Source organism: Chrysemys picta, chromosome 7, assembly GCF_011386835.1.
Source record: "Chrysemys picta bellii isolate R12L10 chromosome 7, ASM1138683v2, whole genome shotgun sequence".
Lineage (NCBI taxonomy): Eukaryota > Metazoa > Chordata > Testudines > Emydidae > Chrysemys > Chrysemys picta.
The window spans coordinates 34,274,748-34,295,078 of NC_088797.1; the positions used below are offsets into that span (position 1 = coordinate 34,274,748).

The following is a 20,331-nucleotide window of genomic DNA, read 5'->3' on the forward strand; positions in this document are numbered from 1 at the left end:
GGGTGCTGAGCTGGGGGCAGGCTACGGGGAGATGCTCAGCTGGGGGGATTTGGGGGCTTGGATGGTGGGTCCTGCACTGGAGATTTGCCACCTTCTGAATTGTGGGGAGTAGGGAGGCTGTGAGGTTGGTGGTGAGTTGAGGGTCTGGTCTGGAGAGAGAGAGAGATCTCTTACCTGGGGCAGGTGGATTTGATCTGGGATGGAGACTGAGCAGAAATCTAGGCTGGGGGCATCTAAGCCTTGTTGGGTTCCCATGCGAAAGGGTTTCACTTTTGGATGTCTTCCCCCATCCCCCAGCACAGGAGGGTTTGTTATGGTACCAAACACTAGTGCTAGGTCTGGCAGCAAGGCTAGAACTGAGGGACAGCCTGGATCCCCAAGATAGCACTACCGCCCTCCAGCCACTGCAAACCCCCCACTGCTGGGACAGCCACTGTAAGTCCCTCCCACCCCAAGTCCCCTCAGGACAGCATTGCCAAGGGACCTGCCCTCCCCATTGGGACAATAAAGCACATGCCTATCCCTAGAGACTGTCAAATTTGCAGATATCTGCTTTAGATCCAGAGATATCTGCATCCATGGATGTGGTTGTATTGTTTGCCATCTTTGTGGATCCAAATTTCTGTATCTGCGCAGGGCTCTACCTACCCCCCTGCCACCCATAGAAGCCTTGTCAGTGACTAATGAAAGTAGGAGCAGGGCTGGGTTTCCGAGCTGGCTGATGTGGCCCCTTCAGGCCAGCGTCCTGGCTCATTCATGCACCAGTAGTGATCCCCCAGTCTCTTGTCTCCAGCAACAAGATCCCTGTTGATTTAGATAATGCATAGCATGTTGCGCCCACTGGGCAATCCTGCCTGTAGGCTTAGAGGGGAACATCTTGGCACTGCCCTGACGCCGTTTGATGCTGTTAGTGGCAATAATAATACATCTGGCCCCTCTTTACCCCAGGTGTGATACCCAGCTTCAGTCACGCACCCCTACCACCTCATACAGACTGTGCAGTCCAGCAGTAGCTGTAAGGTAGGAGCTTCCTTGACCTCTTCCCACAGTTCCTCCTGACCCCTCACCCCTTAGTGTATGATCTGAAGGGATCCCTCTGCATCTGGGCAGCATCCCCTCCTGCCAAGGAAACCATCATGCCAGCATGAAATTCAGCATGTTCCCCGAGTCTGCTTATTGCTAACCGGGGCTGGAGAAGGTTCCCTGGGTGTTCAGCCAATAAAGGGAACAGGCTCCCTGCTGCACCTGGTCATGGCTGTACTAAGAGAACTGTGAGCTTCCCTACAGACACTCGCAGCACAGTCAGCCCCTGCCCCAGAAGGAGCCCTCCTGATGCTCCACCTGAAGGGGAATGACCCACCACAACCACTGCCCTGAGACCCACCTAGCCCAGCTCAGTTCCTATCTCCTAAAGGCCAAGCAGAAGGAGACTATTCATTACCAAAAAAGCCCCTCCCACCCTTGCTTGTCCCTCTAGGGGTCAGGCCAGAGGGAGATGGTAAGGTTCATTTCATACACGGCCACTGTCCCCTTCCGTCCCACAAACAAAGCCCCCTTCTCGACCCTGACTTACAGCCGCCATGCTCAACACAGACTGCTGGGACGAGGGGCGCAATGGAAAAGCCCCAAAGGCAGCAGCGCAAACAAGCTGAGATACCAAGTGCCTCTGGCCCCACGGAGGGACCAGCCATGATTTTATTTCTTTCACAGGATACCATTGAGTCACACGTCAAAGCTCCAGTTCAGCCAGTCACTTCCCACAGAGATGGGATTGGCATTGCTTCAGCTCTAGAAAAGCAGGTAGAGGCCAGAGATGCTGGGAGCTGACCATTCACCCAGGGTCCGGCATAGAACAGAGCCAGGAGAATGAGAACAAGACACTCTCTGCCCCAAGGAGGCTGGAAAGTCACAGAGCTGCAGGCATCAATGCAGCAAGCAAGGGTGGGGCAAATTCCAAGTTTTGGAGTCGGTGGTTCAGCTGTCCAGTCGTGGCCCAGCCTCTGCTTCCTTCATCTCCACGTCTTGGGAGGCTGCAAGTTTCTTTCTCCTCCCACTGCCGGTGATTTTTTTTGTCTGTGCCAGGTTCACAGCTTCAACTTTGCCCAAGAGAAAAGGAAAATCACTTGTGCACAGATAACAGTATTGTAATCTCTGTCACGCCTGGCCAAGATGCAAGGGGGCCCCCGTCACAGAGAAGAGAGAATCCCTGCTTCCCATTTAAACAGGGTGGGAGAAAGGAAGCATCATTATCCCCACTGGACAGACTAAGAACTGAGGCTCAAAGAGATGAAGTGAGTCCTCCAAAGTCATACAGGGAGTCTGTGGTGGAGGCAGGAATTTGATCCCATCCGTGGCCTAGTCCAGCATTATGGACACTGGACTAGCCAGGAAGCCCCAGAAGGTTCTGGGGATTGTGAGTATCATGAGATTTTAGGAGCCGGAAGACCCTGAACTTTGCCCCCTCTTCAGAGCAGAGTCTGTCCATCCCTGCTCTTAGCTTCATTGGCCCCCTTTGGGTTACTCACCCATTTCAGGACCCTGACCACACACACCCTCCCCCAAGCCTCATGGGTCACAGCCAAGAAGGGGTTACCCTGCATGGTGGCTTTCTCCTTGGCAGCATGACGGATCTGCTTCATCAGCTTCCTCCGCTTCTTCCCTGAGAGGGTGATGTTGGCTCGTGAGCTGGAACTGTGGGGGGAGATACCCAAAGCCATATTACACCCAGAGACGGGGTAGGAGCCAGGAGAAGCAGTTGAATCAGCAGCGTCTACTACCTCCCAGCTGCAGGTGCTCTCTGGAATCCAATGGTAACAGGGAGAGCAGCATGTTAAAACCACAGACCCCACCCCCTTCCCAGAGCTGGGAACAGAACCCAAGAGCCTTGGATCCCAGGGCCCCCTGCTCTAACCACTAGACCCCACAGCCCTCCCAAAGCTGGGGATAGAGCCCAGGTGCCTGAAGAGATGGTGAGGCCTGAATGTTTCTAGGGGCCGCTGAACTTATTCTGAGCTGGTGTCAAATATCAGGGGGTAGCCATGTTAGTCTGTATCTACAAAAACAACAAGGAGTCTGGTGGCACCTTAAAGACTAACAGATTTATTTGGGCATAAGCTTTCGTGAGTAAAAACCTCACTTCTTCAGATGCATAGAGTGAAAGTTACTTTAGTCTGTTAGTCATTAAGGTGTCACCAGACTCCTTGTTGTTATTCTGAGCTGGGATAGTTAAATGCCCTTCCCTGGCCCTCGGTCTCAGAGCAGCATCTGGAAGGGCGACTCACGCACGCTTCTTCAGGTGGTGGATGGTGATCAGTCCCTCGTCCACCACAGCTCCTGTGATCTGGTGCTTCCTTCTTTTCTCTTTGCTTAAAACCCGGCGTCTTTTGAAGAGGTTTTTCTTCAGCTCCTAAGGGAGGAAAAACACAAGGCTCTTAACTCACCACCTGGCACCAGTAGCACCTCTGGAGCAGCCATGGGGCTAGGAAACCCCAGGTGGAAGGCAGGGAGGGCACAGGACACAAAGCCACAGACCCAGCAAAACAGTATAGAATCCAGATCATAAAACACTTAGCAAATGACAATGCCAGAGGAGGGAGGGTTTGATGGTCCCCAGCTTGTTGGGAGCCAGAGAGAATTTGGGGGTTGGAGAGAAATAAAATCCTCCCGCCCACCACCCCTGTTTCCAACCCAGGGTTGGGGGAGGCAGGGAGCAAGGGCCTGGGGCTCAGCACTGCAGAAATACCATAGATCAGAGCTATGTGTGGGGGGAAAGGGTGATGGGGCTGGTGTCCCAAGGAGACAATACGTTTCAGAACTGGGGATCAGGGTGTACGATTTCCGGGTGGGGGGGGGGAGGGGTCCAAGACAAGATAATGCGAAGGGGGAACCCGCCAAAGGGGATCTGAGGAGCGACTGGGCGTGACGCAAAGGGAGAGGCAGGGCTGAGTTATGGGGGCAATAGAGGGGCCAGAGAGGACCCCCAGGAGATGGTTTGAGACCACGAGGGGGATCCCGTACAAGACCCATGAGGGACTGGATGATTATGGGGACTGGGAGGGCACCGGGTGGGGTACCCTGGGGAGAGCCCCGGGGGTAGGGCTGGGGCGGCTCTCAGTCACCGTTCGGGGCCGGTTGATTTTCCCTCCTGGGGTCCCCATGCTGCACCCACGTGAGCCTGGTCTCGCGGCCCCGACGAAAGCACTTCCAGGTTCTGGAAGGTTACGCCACGTGATGTGATCATCACACTTGTCTTCCGGTTCATTCCTCCCGCCTCCCCCATACACGTGTCCTACCTTCGTCCGGCCGCGCTAGGGATTTGAATTCGCAACGCGTTCTCTGATTGGGTAGAGCCGGATGCAGCTCTCTGATTGGGAGGCCGGCTGGCCAGTCACAACGAAGGTGCACTAGACCACGCCCCTGCCTTGGCACGTGGAGTCCCTCCCTGGCCTGCCTTATAAGCAGCCAGGATAAGGCGCGGCGTACACGCGGTACGTTTCTAGTGACAATTTTTCGGTCGATCTGGGGATCTAAGGTGAGAGCGGTGATTGGTTGAGGTCCGAACGGGGACGACCGGCGGTGGCTGGACATCGGGGAGCAGCGTTCTGGGGGTCCTAGGACGGCGCCTCCTTTTCTTGGCAGGCCCGGGCGATGCGGTGCCCGGCTCTGTAATGCTCCGGAGGCAGAGGAAGGGGATCCCATCCCCCCCGGTGTTCTGTCTTCGGTGCCAGCGGCTTCCCCATCTGCTGGTTCTATCCTCAAGCACCGGGACACGCAGCTGCGGCCCCGCGGGGAGGCTGCTTGCCAGACTAGGGGGCTCTCCTGAGGGGTGGGGGTAACCCTCCGTGGTAGGGGTCGCGGGTGGCTGGCCCTGGTGACAGATCGTGGGGAGGGGGTTTCTTACGAATCTTTTTTTTCTTTCTCAGGCTCCCACAAGGCCGGGAGGACTCAGCTCTACTCCTGTCGCTAGAGCGCACCGATGCTGGGGCTTGGAACCAGAGACGACGTTATTGCAGCCTCCTCTCCAGAGCTGCCCTGATGCCTCTAGGAGACCTGTTGCCTAACCAGGGGCTGAGACTGATTCTGCGGGTGTGTTTGCCTGGGACTGTGAGCTCCTAGGGCAGGGACCCCTCATGCAAACAATAGCATCTAGCTTGGTTTACAACTGGCCCCATTCGGCTTGTGCTCAGACTTGAGCTCAATGGAGGGGTGGAATTAATACCCCTTTCAGGGGGCTGATAGTAGTGGGCCTAGGGGTGCTGAGCCCACATGAATTAATGGGACTGGTTCTTAAGTACCCAGGTAGTTTGAAAACGGGATATTAGGCTTCTGTGTCACGTAGCCCTTTTGAAAATGTGCCCCCAGTACCTCTGTGGAAGAGCTAATGCTCCGGGTCCAAGGTGACACCGATATGGGGCAGGTGACTGTTCAGACTTGTCTGTTTGCACAATTTAGCAAAGAGGTCCTGGGGACTTAACTTAAATTTAACCAACTTTGTTTCTATTTGGCTTACATCTGTTGGGCAGAGTAGAGTGTTAAGTGAAGTTGCTTTTAAACAGGGGTGAGGTATTCTAGTTTGAAGCAGTGCAAGTTTTTGCGTAGGCGGGCTTGTGGGGTGAGGGCTGAGCCGGGGGTCTGCCTGGAGGGGGCAGTGCAGCCTACTGGATAGACTCCTGTAGTGGGAATCAGGTGGCCTTGGTTCTATTCTTTGCTCTGTTGCTGGGTGATCTTGGTAAGTCGTTCTCGCCTCCATTAACGCCTCTGTAGCATGGGGCTTGAAGAGATCCTGACCTTGGCAAAGCAGGTGCCTCTGATCAGAAGTGCTGGGGAAGAGGTCGCGTGAACGCCTTGCACTAAAGCTCAATGAACATGCTCTTTGAGCTAATAAAGATTTTGAATGGAGTTCAAACCCTCTTGTTGGTTGATTCTGTTTGCGGGACACCATGGGGGGCGTTCGTGTTAAAGCGTTGGCTGGCCTCAGCCGTTTCTGGGAGGGGACGTGGTGGAGACCAAGCTGCCTGAGCGAGGAAAATATCCCTGTGAAACTGAACCCTGCTCTCTGGCCATGAACCAGCCACTCGCTAAGGGGCGGCAGGGGCCCCCTGGGGCTCGTTAGGCTGCGCAGCTCCTAGGGCGGGTGCTGCCCAGCCATGGAGTAGAGGGGGGGGCCAGCCAGAGGCTAATCCCCCGCTGCTGCTTACTGTGACTAAAGCCACGTAGCTTCACTGGGGGGGGGAACCTGCTCTCAGGCCCGCGGGCAGGCTCGAGTTACAGCGGGGGGGGGGGGGGGGCGGAGCTCAGGGCTGGGTCCCTGAGTGGGGATTAGTCTCCAGGCCCTGCCTCCCCGAGCAGAGGGCCGCATGAAGTGGGCGGGGCTGGGCAGCGAGGCCCCGCCGCACCCCAAGGAGCGGGAGTCCGGGGTTAGGCAGCCGCCGCATGGCAGCGCTCATGCTCCTCCCGCGGGGCGGCCCGGCCCTGGGGACCCTGCTCCGGCCGCTCTGCTCCTGGGCAGGTGGGTGCCGGCTCCCCGGTGGGGTGGTCTAGGCAGGATGGGCTGGGGTGTGTCCGGTACCCGCAGTGGGTGCCGCTGCCAGGGGTCTCCGACGACACCGGGAAAGGCACAGGCATGTTCAGGGGGAGGGGGGTTCCCAGTCCCATTGGATCAATTGTAGGGGCAGAAGGCGGGGGTCATAGTCCCATTGGTTTAGACTATCATGCTGGGGGCATGGGAGATGAGGTGGGCCCATGGGGTAAGGCTGGGAGGTATAGGGGAGATAGGTTGGGGGGAAGATGGGAGTCCTGGCCTCACACAGTTGGGGCCCAGCCCTATGAGGTTAGCCTAGGGGTGGGGGAGATGGGGATCTCAGCCCTATGGGTAAGGCAGGGAGATGGGATCAGATTGGGGGACAGGGGTGGGAAGGGTCCTTGCCCTATGGGGTTATTTGGGGGAGAGGTGAGGATCCTGGTCATATGGAGTCACGCTGGGTTATGATGGGGGAGAGGGAATCAGACTGGGGGGAGGGGTGGTCCTAGCACTATGGGGCCAGTTGGCAGGGGGATCACAGCCCCAGAAATGGAGCATTCAGTCTCACTTACCTCATCCCCAGCTCTGCAGCATATGTGGGCTCTGTGTAGGGTTGCTCCAGGATGGGGTTGCACTATCTGCATCACCCAGCCACCCAAGGGGAGTCAGCATGGGCTGCAGGGGCTCTCCCATACCTCTAGCATAACTCCACAGGGCTGGGATCCACCCTTCCCAGCCTAGGCCTGAGCTGAGACTGGGCAATCCCGGCTCTATAGCGCTTCAGACCCCTCCCTGTGGGCCCTGCTGGGATCTCCTCCCCTCCCCCCACTGACTCCCCAGCCCATGGACTGACCCCTCTTTCCTCCCCCCAGATGGCCTGCTCCACAACATGGCCCAGCCTGGTACATGGGACCGCTTCTACACACAGCAGGACACAGCTGGCACCCCCAGCCATTTCAACTGGTTCTTCGACTACATGGCCATCTCTGGGCTCCTGCTCCCAACCCTGCGGGGCTGCGGCCCCCCTGAACCTAATCCCAGTCCCACTCGGGTGCTCGACGTGGGCTGTGGCACTTCGGATCTGGGCCTGGGGCTATACCGGGACTCCCCACACCCTGTCCACATCTCCTGTGTGGATGTGTCCCCTGTGGCCATCAGGTCTCTTCACCGGCTGCTCCAGGAGGTCCCCCCACCCCGACACCCCCTCTCCCAGCTTCACCTCCATGTGGCTGATGCCACTGACCTTGAGGGGGGTGGCTTTGGGGATGGTACTTTCCACCTGGTGCTGGACAAGGGCACGTGTGATTCACTGCTGCGCTGCCCCCAGGGGCCAGGCCAGGCTGGGCGGCTGGTGGCTGAGTGCTTGCGGGTGCTGCGCCCTGGGGGCAGCTTGCTGCAGTTTTCAGACGAGGACCCAGATGCCAGGGTCCCTTTCCTGGAGCAGGCCGGGGGGCCTGGCGTCACAGTGCAGGAAGTCGGGCACATTGGTGGCATGTGCTACTATGTCTACACGCTCTGCCGGCCGGCCCTAGAGACACCAACCACTGGGGCACTGAACTAGGAGGGCACAGGAGACCCTGGACTATGGGGCTATGGATATGGGGGTGGGGAATTGAGGACCCTGCCCAAAGGGAGTTCAGGACTCAGGGTTGGGGGCATTAGGGACTATGGGGATGGTGCCTCCAGTTAGTGTGCCAGGGGACTTCCACAGCAGCATGTGCTCAGGGTGGGGGTGCCCAAGCCAACTGGAGAATCATTAATAAAGGAATTAGCACCTTGCTGGAGTCTGGCTCGGTACTCTATCCCCCTACATCTAGGGGTGGTCACCCCCATAGTGGGCAACTCCTCCCTTGAACAGCAGCCCCCTCCTACTGCATCAGCCAGGGGCCCCACACCCCAGCTGCAGGTGCCCAGGTATTGCTGCCTTCCCTCCATCCCCACAGATCAGCCACCACCTGGGCTTGGAGAGTGTGGAGCTCGCAGCCCCCGGGAGCCCAGCCCCACTGGGACACTACACCTGTTCCCCGGGCCTCGCCAGCCACTTCACAGTGAGACACCACAGCTAGGACAGGAACCTTTTATTGCTGAGCTCAGCAGGGGAGGAGGGGGCAGCTTATACCCACCAGCACAAACCCTGCAGGCGGTTGGCCCCCCTGAGCCTTGGGTCCCCACTGTCCATACAGAGCAGGTGCCCAGTCTGGGCCCCAGCTCCTGGAGGTGGTGGGGGCAATGCGTGCCCCATGGTGCTGCTGTCCCAGATCAAAGTCAGGTTGTCTCTTGCGCACAGATGAGGGGCACTGGATCCGGCAAGAAGGGAGCCCCAGGCAGCCAGGCTGGTCTTATTCTGCCCCCTAAGGTTCTGGTGGCAGGGGGCCCATCCCCTCCTGCTGCTGTCCAGCTCCTGGGGAGGGTGTCCTGAGCTATGTCCCTCCTCCCCAGGCTACAGCTGGGTTTCTAGTGGGGTCTGGAGCCAGGCGGGGAGTGGGGTCTGGAGCCAGGCGGGGAGTGGGGTCCTCTTTGCCCCTGGCAGCCTCACAGCAGCACTTCATCCAGGGTGCTCTCCAGAGCAGGGGGCCCTGAAACAAAGTGCAGGGAGAGGCCTGAGGTCAGAGCCTGGGGGGCAGCACAGGAGGTAATGTGGGGCCCTGTTAGGAAAATATCTATTTAAATACTAAGCCCCTCCCCCAAGCTGAACACTCCTCCAACCCTCTCCCCAGGTCCCTCTCCCCAGGTCCCTCTCCTCCCCTCACCCTCAGGAGAAGCTGCCAGCCCAAGCTCCATTAACCATCCAGCTCCATGCCAGCAGCGTTAACAGACCCCTCCCCAACGCCTCGCGGCCTGGTGGCTTTGACTAACTCAAACTATAGGTGGGGGGCAAAGTCCAAGGGGCCAGAGCCCTGTCAGAGAATGCCCTGCCAGCTGCACCCTCAGTGAGAGGGCCCCAGCTCAGACATCCCTGCTGATCACAGTCACAGCAGGATGGCCCAAGGAGAGACGCAACAGCCCCTTGGGCAGGACGGTCCCAGGACTTTATGGGTCACAGAGACCCTCTTAAGCTCTGACCAGCTGGGCGGCCAGGCAGTAAGCGAGCTGTGGCATCCTGCGCCAGTCCTCGCAGAGGGCACCTTGCAATAGCCTGAAGAACGTCTGAAAGGTGCCTATCCCAAGGGAAAGGTCATACGAACACAGGAGCTACCATACGGGGTCAGAGCAAAGGTCCATCTAGCCCAGTATCCCGTCTCCACCAGTGACCAGTACCAGAGCTTCAAGGCGAGTGTACAGAACAGGGCAATGCTGGAGAGATCCACCAGTGTCTGATTCTCGAGCTTCTGGCAGTCAGAGGTTCAGGGACACCCAGAGAATGGGGTTGTGTCCCTGACCATCTTGGCTAATAGCCACTGATGGGCCTATCCTCCGTGCATTCATCTAATTATTTTCTGAACCCAGTTATACTTTTGGCCTTCACAACATTCCCCAGGCAATGGATTCCACAGGCGTGAACACCTCCTCTTGCTTGTTTTAAACCTATTGCCTATTCATTGCATTGTGGGGAAAGGTAAAGGGCACTGCATCAAATCTGGCAGGGCACTGCTCTAAGAAGACTGTCAAACAGCAACTCAGTCATCCAAGTTGTGGGCCCTGGGAATAAGTGGCAGAATCATTCCCCGAGGCTGAGAATGTAAGCCCAGAAGGGACCTTTAGATTACGTAGTCTGCCTTCCTCTGTAGCACAGGCTGGAGAATGTCCCCCAGACACTCCTGCATTGAACCTAATCATTCGTATTTGACTGAAGAGCCTTCCAGAGAGGCAGCCAGCCTGGACTGGAGATGGAAACTCCACCCCTGCCCTGGGGAGCTTGTTCCAATGGTCAATCGCCTGTCCCGGGACAAATTTGGGCCTTGTTTCTAACTTGAGTTACTCTGACTTCAGCTTCCAGCCACTGTTTTTGTTCTGCCTGCCTCTGTGCAGTTCGAGCCCTTCTCTATCTGCTGTTTTCTCCCCGCAAAGGCCTCAGACACCTGAGCTAAACAGGCCAAGTTATTTCAGTCTCCCACTGGCAGGTGTTTTCTCCTGCCCTCCAGATCCCCTCCAATTCTCCGATGTGGCCCTCAGAGCCCCAGGATCAGGCTCACCAATACCCTGTACAGAGGAAAATCCCTCCTAGGGCTTGTCTGCTCTTGGAAATTGACCCACTAGCTATTTCGGAATAAGCCCCATGTGGACACTGGGCGTGGACTGAGCTAAGCAGGATCACGGCCCTTTCACTCCAGAATGTCCAAGGAGCTATTTTGGTACATTTCCAGGCACTGACAAGCCCCTCCCCGCCTTTTTGCCTCCTCTAGCTCCTCTGGCAGCTTCCCTCAAGGCCCCAGTGGCCCCTAGGCCTCAGCAGCCAGCTGGATCCCCTCCACACTCCCCTCACAATTTGACCATGGCTGAGGCACTGAATGGAGATGGAGAGCAGGGCCAGCCCCACGCCCTGACCCCCCAATAGCCTCATAGATACACTGAATGGGGGAGGGGCTCCTGCAGCACCATCCCACCCCCCAGAGCTTTATGGGGCCACCCTCCCCTCCCAATGGGGCTCTCGCCATGGAGGCAGGGGAGCCCAGATCCTGAGGTGCCTCCAAAACAAAGGGTTCTGGTCTGTATCCCAGGGTCCTGTTGAGGCCCCTCTCCCCCTTGCATGGCCACGCCCCCCAGACTCTCCAGGCCCCGGCCCTGGCCCCCAGACTCTCCCAGCCCTGCCCCCAGACTCTCCAGGCCCCAGCCCTGCCCGCCAGACTCACCGGGCCCGGGCTCTGCTGCTTGCTCCTCTTCATCAGTGAAGAGCTCGTCCTCACCCTCCAGCAGCAGGAAGTCATCTGGGGGCCAGCGCAGCTCCCCGCTCTCCACCTCTCCTGCCTCTGTGGGTTCCACCACGATGGACGGCAGCCGGGCCTTCCCCTGCACTGGACTTCCAAGGGGGCCCTGGCATGGCTTCCTGGGGGAAGGATCTTTGCACATCTCCTTGCACAGCCCTTCACATGGCTCCATGGGGGGATCCCTGCACAGCTCCCAGGGAGGAATGTCCTCACACAGCTCCACGCACGCCACCTCGCAGGGCTCCCTGGGGGGATCCTCGCACATCGCCTCGCACATCTCCTCAGGGGGACCTTTGCACAACCCCTCGCATGGCCCCATAGGGGCGCCTTTGCCCATCTCACACGGCTCCAGGAAGAACTGGGCACAGAGGACAAGGGGGTTGGTTTGGGCGCTGGGGGAGCCTAGCTACCCAGAGACCTGGAATGGCGGGGAGGAAGGCAGGGCAGTGAGGCCCTGATATGAGAATTGGGGTCTGGATCTGATCTACAGGAGGTGGGGGCAGCAGCACAGGGGGCTCTGTCCTGAGGACTCACCTAGCTCTCCATGGGGGCCTCATCCCAGGGGACCCAGTGGGGGGATGTCCCAGGAAGGGGGTGTCTCACCTGGTTCTGTGCAGGAGGCTCTGTCTGGATGAGACTCCTTCCCACTTCTGATAGCCACTGCATCTCCTGGTCAGTGGCGTGGGGCTGAGCCAGGCTGTTCCGCCCTGCGGTTGCCACAGGTAGCTGGATGGGGGTGCAGGCCTCACCAGGGGTCAGCACTGCCTGGGATGGAGCACCACTACAATCCCGAGTTCCTTCAGCCATGGCGATGCTGGGGGTAGAAACTGGGAGTCAGAGCTGGGAACGGCCCCGTCTCCTTCCTCCACCCAGCCAGGGTTAAGCCCCACGTCTATTCCCCAGGATCCAAGCCCTAAAGTTCAGACACCTCTGCACTGGGAATTCAGGCCCTTCACCAGATTTTTTTTTTTTTTGGGGGGGGGGGGGGGAAGGATTCCCCACACCACAGAATCCCATATACACACACTGGGACTCCTGGTCCTTCCCCTGTGGGGGATCCCGAGCCCACCAGACCCCACACACTGGGGCTCCCAGCCCTTCTCCTGGGGGGAAGAGCATTTCCCTGCCCCAAAGAGCCTCACTGTGACACCCCGAACCTTGCCAGGGGTCACCTCCCCCTTTCAGCTAGACTATCACCCCCCTCCTCCCTGAGAAGCCCCATTATGGGGACAGAGGGAGTTTGTGCCTGCGGTGACACCCCCACCCTCAGCACCCCGGTCGGTCACTCACCATCAGGCGCTGCCCTGGGCCATCGCAGGATGTGCGGGGATTACAGGGCCCAGCAGTCCCCAGGGCAAGGAGCTGACAGATGCTCCAGGCGCCATAAGCGCTTTGTCCTGACACCAAGCTAATCCTCTGGGCACAACAGCCCTATGGTGCCGGGGGGAGGGGGGGAGGGGCTGGGATAGAGGGATGGGGGGCTGGATTCCTCTAGTCAGTACTCCCCACTAGGACCCCCTGCATTGTCAGTGTCCCCCAACCTGACAAGAGCATCCCTGCTGGGCCCCCCTGTACTCCCAGCCCTTGGATCCCCCCTGCATTCAATACTCCCCACCCCAGGGAGAATGCTCTCTTCTTGGATCCCCTCCTCCCTGGACTGCACTCTCAACCCCATCCCCCACACTATGAGGGCTGCCTGCTCCAGAGAGATGTTCCCAACCCCTGCACCTACAGTCTAAGGTGGAAGCCCAGACCAGATAGGGGCGGGGGCAGGTGCTACCCTGGGCGGGAGTTGTCCCAGAACAGGGATAATAACATGAGGGGAGGATTGGAATCAGGGCTCAGTTAATCACCCAGTGACCTCATGGGAACTGCCCAAGCAGCTAACTGGCTGCCCTGGAGGTGGGGGAGCTCTTTAAAAACCAGATAGGGGACCCAGATCTCAGCTTCTGGCATGAAGCTTGCACACCCCAGCTAAGGGGCGAGGCCGCTGGATCCCTGGGGCTGCTCCAGTCATTAGGGGTGGAGGGGAGAAGAGATTGAGTCAGCAGATGCTACTGATACAGGCTGGCTTTCACCATGAACTGGGTCAGGGCAGGACTGGATTAATTTGTCAGCCATGGAGCAATGAACAGCACCCCAGAGCCCCTGGGATTGGGAAGGCCCCACCTCAAGCTTTGTCCAGTTTCCAGGCCCCCCCCATGGTCCCATTTCCCTGTCATGCCCAGGTCTAAGACAGCCTGATTACATGACTCCCAAAATTTAAAGGAGCCTTAATGGGATTGGGGTGATGAGCCCTGGACAGATTAGAGAGGCCACTATGGGGCACATTCACAGCATCATGGGCTGTGGGAGAAATATCCCCACCCCTTCCCAGACTATTTTATCATTACAGACCACAAGATGTGGAGCCTCAGAACCAATGATTTGCCCACTGAGGGATGGAGACAGAAGGTTGGGTGTCCCCTGCTCCTACTTGCTTCCCAGGGAGGACCATGGCACAAATCCTCACCCCCTACCCCCGCCTGGCGAAGAGGGACCACAACAGAACTGCCTTCAGGACAGAAGGTTCCCTGGCCACGTGCAGCCCTGAGATTGATCAGATGAAATCCATTTGGCTCATTCATGTTTCCCTCGTGCACTGCCCAAGACTAATGCAGAACGGGGTCAGCGGAGCCCTGACGCAGGAGGTTTAGGAGTTGTCTGAGGGAAGCCTGGCCTGGGGAGGCCCAGTCACAGGAAGAGGCAGGGGGAGGGGTCGGTGGAACTAACTAAGGCCTCTGTAGGTGCTGAGCATGAGAGCAGCCTGGGCAGAGTGAGACCTGCACAAATACACTCCCCCATCTACACGGCAAGGGACTGACTCCTCTGTGCCTCTCCAGATGGGGCTGCCCAGTGAGGACCAGACTGAAAACCCCAGAGCAGGCACACTGACCTAGCCACAAAACAGCTCCACCCCTTTCTGTGATGGGGGAGCAGGCATCTGGCCCGTCCCAGCCCCCCACCACCCCTCTTTATGCTGGGCCGTCTGGCCCACCCACACGCCCCTGCCCTATGGTGGGAGATCGGGCCGTCAGGCCCAGCCACACACCCTCTCTGCAGTGGGGGAGCGGATAGGCTAGCCCAACCAGATACACAACCCTCTCTATGGCATAAGTCCTCTGATCTCTATGGTTGCAACGGGACGCTCTGGCCTACCAGTCCCTCCTTTCTATGGTAGCAAAAATCGAACATTCTGGCCCCACTCCGCCTTCTCTCTATAGTAGCAAAAGGGGGCGCTCTATCCACAGTGCATGCTCTCTATGGTGGTGCCTGGCTCATACCGCCCCTCTATGGTAGCATGACAGGACGCTCTGCCCGGACCCCTCCCCCACTCTCTCTGGTTACCTTCTGTCCGCGACATCCCCCGGGAAGCCAGAACTCTGTGGCTACTCAGGGTTTTTCATACCGCGCCCTAATGGAACTCCTGCGACGCCTGGTGCTGGGGAGCCTGATGGTTGCTGGGACCACGGGGCTGGGGATCGGGGCCTGGGCGCTGGCAACGCCGCGGGAGCAGCGCAGGCGGGAGATAGCCAAGGTGAGGGGGCCTGGAAACTACCTCCCCTGGGGCGGGTCACAGAGCAGGGGGGCCTGGAAACCAACATTTCTTGGGTTGGGAGGAGAAGGGAACTAGAAATTGTTGCTTCACTCTCTTTTCAGGGAGAAGGGGGAGGTCTAGAAATCACCTTGCCCCCCCCCCCCCACCCCCACCGACCACTCCCTTCTCTCCTTAGGAGCTGCCGGAGGCAAACCCCCTGCGCTGGACGGAGAGGCGACACCAGAATGAGCTGGTAATGGCAGCGATCAAAGAGGCAGCTGAAACAAATGAGAATGTGGCCCGGAGGTCTTCATCGGACTGGAGCAAGTGACACTTGACCATCACCCTCCCAAATGGGAGCCAAGGCAACTGGTACTGAGACCCCCCTGAGATGGAGCAGGCTGCATTTTCCATCCCTGAAGCCACTGTGGTCTCCATAGTCCAGAATGGGATGGACACTCCCTGGCTGTCAGCAGCTGTAATGATCAGTGACCATTATGCTGCCGGGGGCCTCTGTCTCTTATTCCCAGACCCTGGTCACACCCCTGGGGTATGGGGGTTATGCAGATCTGACAGAGTGAAAACTACAGCATGGGGTAAAGCAGCAGCATTTTCAGGTCTTTAATAAACTAACCTTGTAAAGACCTGTCTGTTGTTGTGGTTAACGCAGCTGGTGCAATGGGGTTGCTAATCATCATGCCTCCCACAGAACTGAATTTTGATAATATCCAGGCAGCTGGTGGGGGTAGATGCCCCTCCCACCAGGCTAAAAACTGCACAGGCTGATATTGTTATTCCTCCACCTTTCCCACTCTGCTGTTGTGCCTTATCGCCCTGTGAGGGTTTGGCTTTTCTATTGCAAGATCTTTGGCATAGGGTCTATTATTTGCTCTAGGTCTTTAAAGCCCCCCCTACAATGGGATCCTGGCTTGACTGGCCTTCAGCAACAGAAACATTAAGTAATTGTAGCTTTATCCTTCCTTCTGTCAGTTTGGTGTACCTGCTTCTCATGGTATACTGGGATTGTGCACTCGGGGTAGGGACCAGCTCTTCTCCATAGGTCCCTGATGGGAGCTTCTAGATGTAGAGAATGCTGCAGTCCGTATTCTCAGCAGCACAGGCTATCATGAGTGTAGCACACCTGCCTCCTGCCCTCTATACTGACTTCCCCTAAGTTAAACTCAAGGCCTTGGTTCTTATCTTCAGTGTGCTCCATGGCTAAGCCCAAGTTGCCAAAAGCTTCAGGACAAGAAGAGCAGAGCACTCTGCCCCTCAGGCACAACAGAACTCTGGCCTCAGTTTGTCTGTACAGGAGATAGTGCTTCCCTGGGGGCTAGTCCCAGGTTGTAAGAAACTCTCCCAGGAACTAAGAATCAACCCAAATTTCCCCATCTTCCACTCCAACGGTCTGGGCCACATCTCCAACTTGCTGTTGCGAACATCCGCACATAGAATATATCATCTCTAAAAAATACAGCCATAATGCTAGCAGTAACAAAAATCTTCCTTTCCTCCTCCTTGTAGAAAGAACCAGCTGTGGCAAATGTTAGTCATATCTTTTAATGCATCATTCACAAAGAAGCCAGATACCACGGGGAATAGGGCTGTATAAGAACCAGAATGGAGCAGAGTTGGTGCTACTGCAATACAAAGGAATAATGGTAATGTTGAATAATAGTTAATATAGATAATAAAGTTTTGATATAAATAAAAACTAAACTAATTAAGCCTCCTGTTGCTTTGTGCACTGGCCTGTGCCCCTTGCTCTGGTATCTATTCAGACTGTACTGAAGAAACTATGTTTGATTATTTATAGGATAATCCCAGTAAAGGGTGAGACCTGTATCAATAACGTACACTATTAAAAAGGGCAAAGTGAAACAAAACCTTGCAACAGCTACTGAGCATTCCAAGTTTTCCAACCCAAGCTTATGCTCATGCTATCTTCCCTACAGCACCCCTGCTGGGAGAGTCTGGCTCTGGAGTACCTGAGAGCTCCTCTCACAGTCAGTATTCCTGTCCTGCTTCCTACACTACCCCTGCTGGGAGAAGCCAGACCTAGACTATCTGGGAGCTCCCTCCCTCCAGCTCACTCTGCTGGAAGACGCTGGAACTGGAGTAGCCAGGGGCTACCCCCACAGCCAGCACTCCTGGTCCCAGATGTTTATGTAGCTGGGGACATGTAATGGTTCTACCTCAGCCCCACAAAGGGCTTGTCATGGGGACCTAGGGTGACCAGACAGCAAGTGTGAAAAATCGGGACAGGAGGTGTGGGGTAATAGGAGCCCATATAAAAAAAAAGCCCCAAATATCGGGACTGTCCCTATAAAATCGGGACATCTGGTCACCCTAGGAGGGACCCAGCTGTAGGGCTCTCTCCAACTTTCCTCATCCTCCCAGGGGTGCAGCATGGGCTCCAATTCCTCTGGGGGCAATGGCAGCTGTCCCAGGAGGGGAGACTGTTTCCATCAGGGTATGCCCAAGGGGGGCCTTGCACAGAGGCCGTCAGGGACGGAGGGGTTTGGGGAGGGAGTAGGTTCTTCAGAGCTCGGAACTATCAGCGAGTAGGCGACATTGACACACGGACACTAGACGCTATGACACTGCACCCTCACGGGAAGCGTTTCCTGTTCCGTTCTTCCGCTCCCTAGAACCCCAATAGGTTGGGTCAGTACTTCCGGTGGCCAGGTTCCGCTGAGTTACGAAAGTCTCTATTGCCGGTTTCCTTGCTACCTGAGGAACTTTTCCGTATTTCCGGTTCCCCAATGGGCGCCGCCATCTTCGGAATCGGCTTCTACCTGCTGCTTCTGTCCCCGCCGCCATGTCTAAGGCCCTGGAGCAGGGCAAGGAGACCGCGCCTCCCCCCAAGCCTCTGTCCGAGAGCTGCTGGGGCTGCCGCATCCTGTCCGGCTCGGTGCTGATCGGGGCCGGATTCTGGGTCTATCTAGGCTCGCGCAGGGTCATAAGCCGGGGCATCGCCTCCTCCGTAGGGAACATCGTCCAGCTCGTCTTCGCAGCCAGTGAGTGCGCGTGCGGGGTCAGGGGCGGGCAGAGCGTGCCCTATCTCCATGGGAACCGTCCCACACGTCAGTGAGTGCTGGGGTCACAGGTCGTATTGGAGGTCAGGGACATGTGACGTCATTGACGGGGGCAGGGGGTTATAGGTCACCTTAAGGCCAGGGTTCAAGGGCCACACCAGCTACGTGGGACCAGCCATACAAATCACCCCCATTGGGGCAGTCCAGCCTCTATGGTAGGGAAGGGTCAGTGGCATTACCCCATCTCTCTGGGACTGGGGGGTCACTGAAGTATGGGGCAAGGGGGATCATAGGTCATAGAGGGGTTAGGATAACTTCCATGTCTCCCACTACTCCTACTTCTATGCTGGCTTTAAGAAGCATATGGGCTCATGAGCTAGCAAGTCCCCACCTCCAGGGAAACTATAACCTACATGTTGACCATCCCCTTTAAGTTCCTGGGGGGGGGGGGGGGTCATGCCCTTAAGGGGAGAGTCAGTCCTATACAGCCACCCCCTGATGTCTCCTGCCTTTCTCCCCTTCAGATCTCCTCTGCTGCGGCGTAATCATCCTAGCTGATCCATTTGGGAAACTAAAGAAGTAGCACAAACAAGGCAGGACAAGGTGTAGCTGCTGCCTCCACCAGCGCTGGCCAAGTCAAACAATGTGTATTTGGGACAATAACATGAATCCAAGAGAAAACTGTTTGCTTTTTCTTACTATAGTAGCCTCACAGTGGTACCTGGGAGAGAAGAGACCCACCCTAGCTCCCCCATTACTACAATCCCCATCTTCTTCTCCACTAAGCTACAGCTGCCTGTAACCCTTCCCTCTCTGCTTGCCTTATGCCATGGCAGCTCCCCAGACTGCCCCTCTGGTGTAATCCCCCAGACTAGCTCCTGCTTATGGGATGAGCTATGACAGTATTTCTCCCCTGTCTTAACTCACTCTGTTCATTCCAGCATCCAGTTCTAATTTAACCTCCTGCTGCTTTGAACCCCCCCCCCCCCCCTTGGCTCCAGCTAGGCTCTGCTCAACAAGAACTGGCCCCATGGGGCCTGGACTCTCAGAATTGTGGGGGAGGAATTGCATTTCAATCTATCCTAGGAAGTAGTGACTCGGAAAGACAGGGATAATCAGCTGACTAGGAGCTCCTAGTGTAGTGCTTTAGCCAAAAGGGTAATGTGATCCTTGGCTGTATGAACAGGGGAATCAGGGCCGGCACAACCCATTAGGCGACCTAGGCAGTCGCCTAGGGTGCTACAATTTGGGGGGTGGCGACCGCAGCGGTATTTCAGTGGTGGGCAACATTGCGGGGCGGCACCTTCCACCGCCTAGGGCGGCAGAAAAGCTGGCGGCGCTCCTGAGGAGAATCATGTCAGAAAAGAGGCTTTATTCCCTCTGCAGCTGGCACTGGTGCAGCCACTGCTGGAATACTGTGTCCAGTTCTGGTGTCCACAATTCAAGAAGCATGTGAATAAGCTGGAGCGGGTTTGGAGAAGAACCACACGAATGATTAAAGGATTAGAAAGCCTGCCTTGTAGTGACAGACTCACAGAGCTCAATGTTTTCAATTAAAGTGGTTAGGAGGTGACTTGGTCAGTCTAGAAATGCTGACATTGGGAATGAAAATTTCATAGATGGCTTTTCAATCTGGCAGACAAAGATCTAACAAGATCCACTAGCTGGAAGTTGAAACTAGACAAATTCAGACTAGAACTAAAATGCGGATTCAACAGGAGGGTCATTAACCATTGGAACAAGTTATTCAGGTCTGGGGTGGATTCTCCATCACTGGAAATCTTTGGCCAAGTTTGCAAAGCTCTTCGGCTCAACTTGATAGCATTTCTGTGTGGAACATGATCACTTTTAAATGCCACATCTGGTCAATTCCAAAATTTCTGAGGGTGTTGTAAGCATCAAAGGCCAGAAACCCAAAAAGGGGGACACACGAAGCCCCTGCCTATTAATGCTTCTCATATAATATCCCATCTCTTCATCATATAATACCCCATCAACTACATCCAATAGTGTAACGTTGACAGCCTGAATTATTTCTATCAGACAGAAATAATGGGGGCACACAAAGCTATTGGTACAGGAGGGGAAATGGAAGACACTGGTGTGAGAATGGGGGGGCAGTCCCTGAATTCTCCCTGTCTAGGGGAATTTTAGAGGGGGATGGGAAGGTGGCAGCCAGGCAGCTTTTGGGGGAAACTCATCCCGCACAAGCTCCAAAGTGGGCATCCCCCTCGTTAAATCTGATGGGATGCTTTTCTCAAATCCCCTTTAGTTCAAACAGGAATGCCCGAGGGCCTGCGGTCAGGTCAGACCAAGTGAGCACAGGGGCCT

General features: G+C 56.5%; 5 protein-coding genes and 1 non-coding gene across 10 annotated transcripts; 4 read left to right on the plus strand and 2 right to left on the minus strand.

Moving 5' to 3' along the window:
- The first annotated feature begins 943 nt into the window (after nucleotides 1-943).
- On the plus strand, nucleotides 944-8,299 carry CSKMT (citrate synthase lysine methyltransferase). 4 transcript variants are annotated; one of them, XM_042849624.2, is made up of 3 exons: nucleotides 944-1,020; nucleotides 4,923-5,085; nucleotides 7,393-8,299. In XM_042849624.2, the coding sequence occupies exon 3, from the start codon at nucleotides 7,410-7,412 to the stop codon at nucleotides 8,079-8,081; it is 672 nt and encodes a 223-aa protein (XP_042705558.2). In that variant the 5' UTR covers nucleotides 944-1,020; nucleotides 4,923-5,085; nucleotides 7,393-7,409; the 3' UTR covers nucleotides 8,082-8,299. The 4 variants fall into 4 exon arrangements, with proteins under 4 accessions (XP_042705558.2, XP_023966436.2, XP_023966435.2 ...); XM_024110668.3 differs by lacking the exon at nucleotides 944-1,020 and adding an exon at nucleotides 4,360-4,487; XM_024110667.3 differs by lacking the exon at nucleotides 944-1,020 and adding an exon at nucleotides 4,389-4,531.
- On the minus strand, nucleotides 1,650-4,276 carry C7H11orf98 (chromosome 7 C11orf98 homolog). Its single transcript, XM_065551162.1, is given in 5 exon segments — nucleotides 1,650-2,096; nucleotides 2,594-2,691; nucleotides 3,282-3,406; nucleotides 4,119-4,192; nucleotides 4,195-4,276. Coding segments are annotated over 5 exon segments (486 nt in total). The 5' UTR covers nucleotides 4,262-4,276; the 3' UTR covers nucleotides 1,650-1,974.
- LOC112060433 (small nucleolar RNA SNORA57) lies at nucleotides 4,622-4,772 on the plus strand. Its single transcript, XR_002889744.1, has one exon. It is a non-coding gene; the product is annotated as a small nucleolar RNA SNORA57 (small nucleolar RNA).
- A 284-nt stretch (nucleotides 8,300-8,583) lies between the features above and the next one.
- Nucleotides 8,584-14,914, minus strand: LOC101950001 (uncharacterized). 2 transcript variants are annotated; one of them, XM_005289280.4, is made up of 4 exons: nucleotides 14,773-14,914; nucleotides 11,989-12,199; nucleotides 11,311-11,743; nucleotides 8,584-9,096 (listed from the first exon to the last, which is right to left on the minus strand). In XM_005289280.4, exons 2-4 carry the CDS (start codon nucleotides 12,190-12,192, stop codon nucleotides 9,053-9,055), a joined length of 681 nt encoding a protein of 226 aa, XP_005289337.2. In that variant the 5' UTR covers nucleotides 12,193-12,199; nucleotides 14,773-14,914; the 3' UTR covers nucleotides 8,584-9,052. The 2 variants fall into 2 exon arrangements, with proteins under 2 accessions (XP_005289337.2, XP_023966438.2); XM_024110670.3 differs by lacking the exon at nucleotides 14,773-14,914 and adding an exon at nucleotides 12,676-14,638.
- Nucleotides 14,690-15,334, plus strand: LOC101942003 (ubiquinol-cytochrome-c reductase complex assembly factor 3). The gene is made up of 2 exons (XM_008174112.4): nucleotides 14,690-14,962; nucleotides 15,159-15,334. The coding sequence occupies exons 1-2, from the start codon at nucleotides 14,726-14,728 to the stop codon at nucleotides 15,291-15,293; spliced, it is 372 nt and encodes a 123-aa protein (XP_008172334.3). The 5' UTR covers nucleotides 14,690-14,725; the 3' UTR covers nucleotides 15,294-15,334.
- A 1,152-nt stretch (nucleotides 15,335-16,486) lies between these two features.
- On the plus strand, nucleotides 16,487-19,522 carry DMAC1 (distal membrane arm assembly component 1). The gene is made up of 2 exons (XM_005289256.5): nucleotides 16,487-17,982; nucleotides 18,525-19,522. Exons 1-2 carry the CDS (start codon nucleotides 17,784-17,786, stop codon nucleotides 18,581-18,583), a joined length of 258 nt encoding a protein of 85 aa, XP_005289313.1. The 5' UTR covers nucleotides 16,487-17,783; the 3' UTR covers nucleotides 18,584-19,522.
- Nucleotides 19,523-20,331: the final 809 nt, after the last annotated feature.

Excerpts from the sequence above, each read along its gene's own strand:
- CSKMT (XM_005289279.5), top strand. The coding sequence starts at position 6,433 with ATGGCAGCGCTCATGCTCCTCCCGCGGGGCGGCCCGGCCCTGGGGACC. Across the intron at positions 6,509-7,392 it reads GCCGCTCTGCTCCTGGGCAG|ATGGCCTGCTCCACAACATG; the intron begins GTGGGTGCCGGC and ends TCCTCCCCCCAG.
- LOC101950001 (XM_005289280.4), bottom strand. The coding sequence starts at position 12,192 with ATGGCTGAAGGAACTCGGGATTGTAGTGGTGCTCCATCCCAGGCAGTG. Across the intron at positions 11,744-11,988 it reads AGCCTCCTGCACAGAACCAG|TTCTTCCTGGAGCCGTGTGA; the intron begins GTGAGACACCCC and ends CTCTGTGCCCAG. Across the intron at positions 9,097-11,310 it reads AGCAGCAGAGCCCGGGCCCG|GGCCCCCTGCTCTGGAGAGC; the intron begins GTGAGTCTGGCG and ends ACTTTGTTTCAG.
- DMAC1 (XM_005289256.5), top strand. The coding sequence starts at position 17,784 with ATGTCTAAGGCCCTGGAGCAGGGCAAGGAGACCGCGCCTCCCCCCAAG. Across the intron at positions 17,983-18,524 it reads CCAGCTCGTCTTCGCAGCCA|ATCTCCTCTGCTGCGGCGTA; the intron begins GTGAGTGCGCGT and ends TCTCCCCTTCAG.
- LOC101942003 (XM_008174112.4), top strand. The coding sequence starts at position 14,726 with ATGACAGGACGCTCTGCCCGGACCCCTCCCCCACTCTCTCTGGTTACC. Across the intron at positions 14,963-15,158 it reads GCAGGCGGGAGATAGCCAAG|GAGCTGCCGGAGGCAAACCC; the intron begins GTGAGGGGGCCT and ends TTCTCTCCTTAG.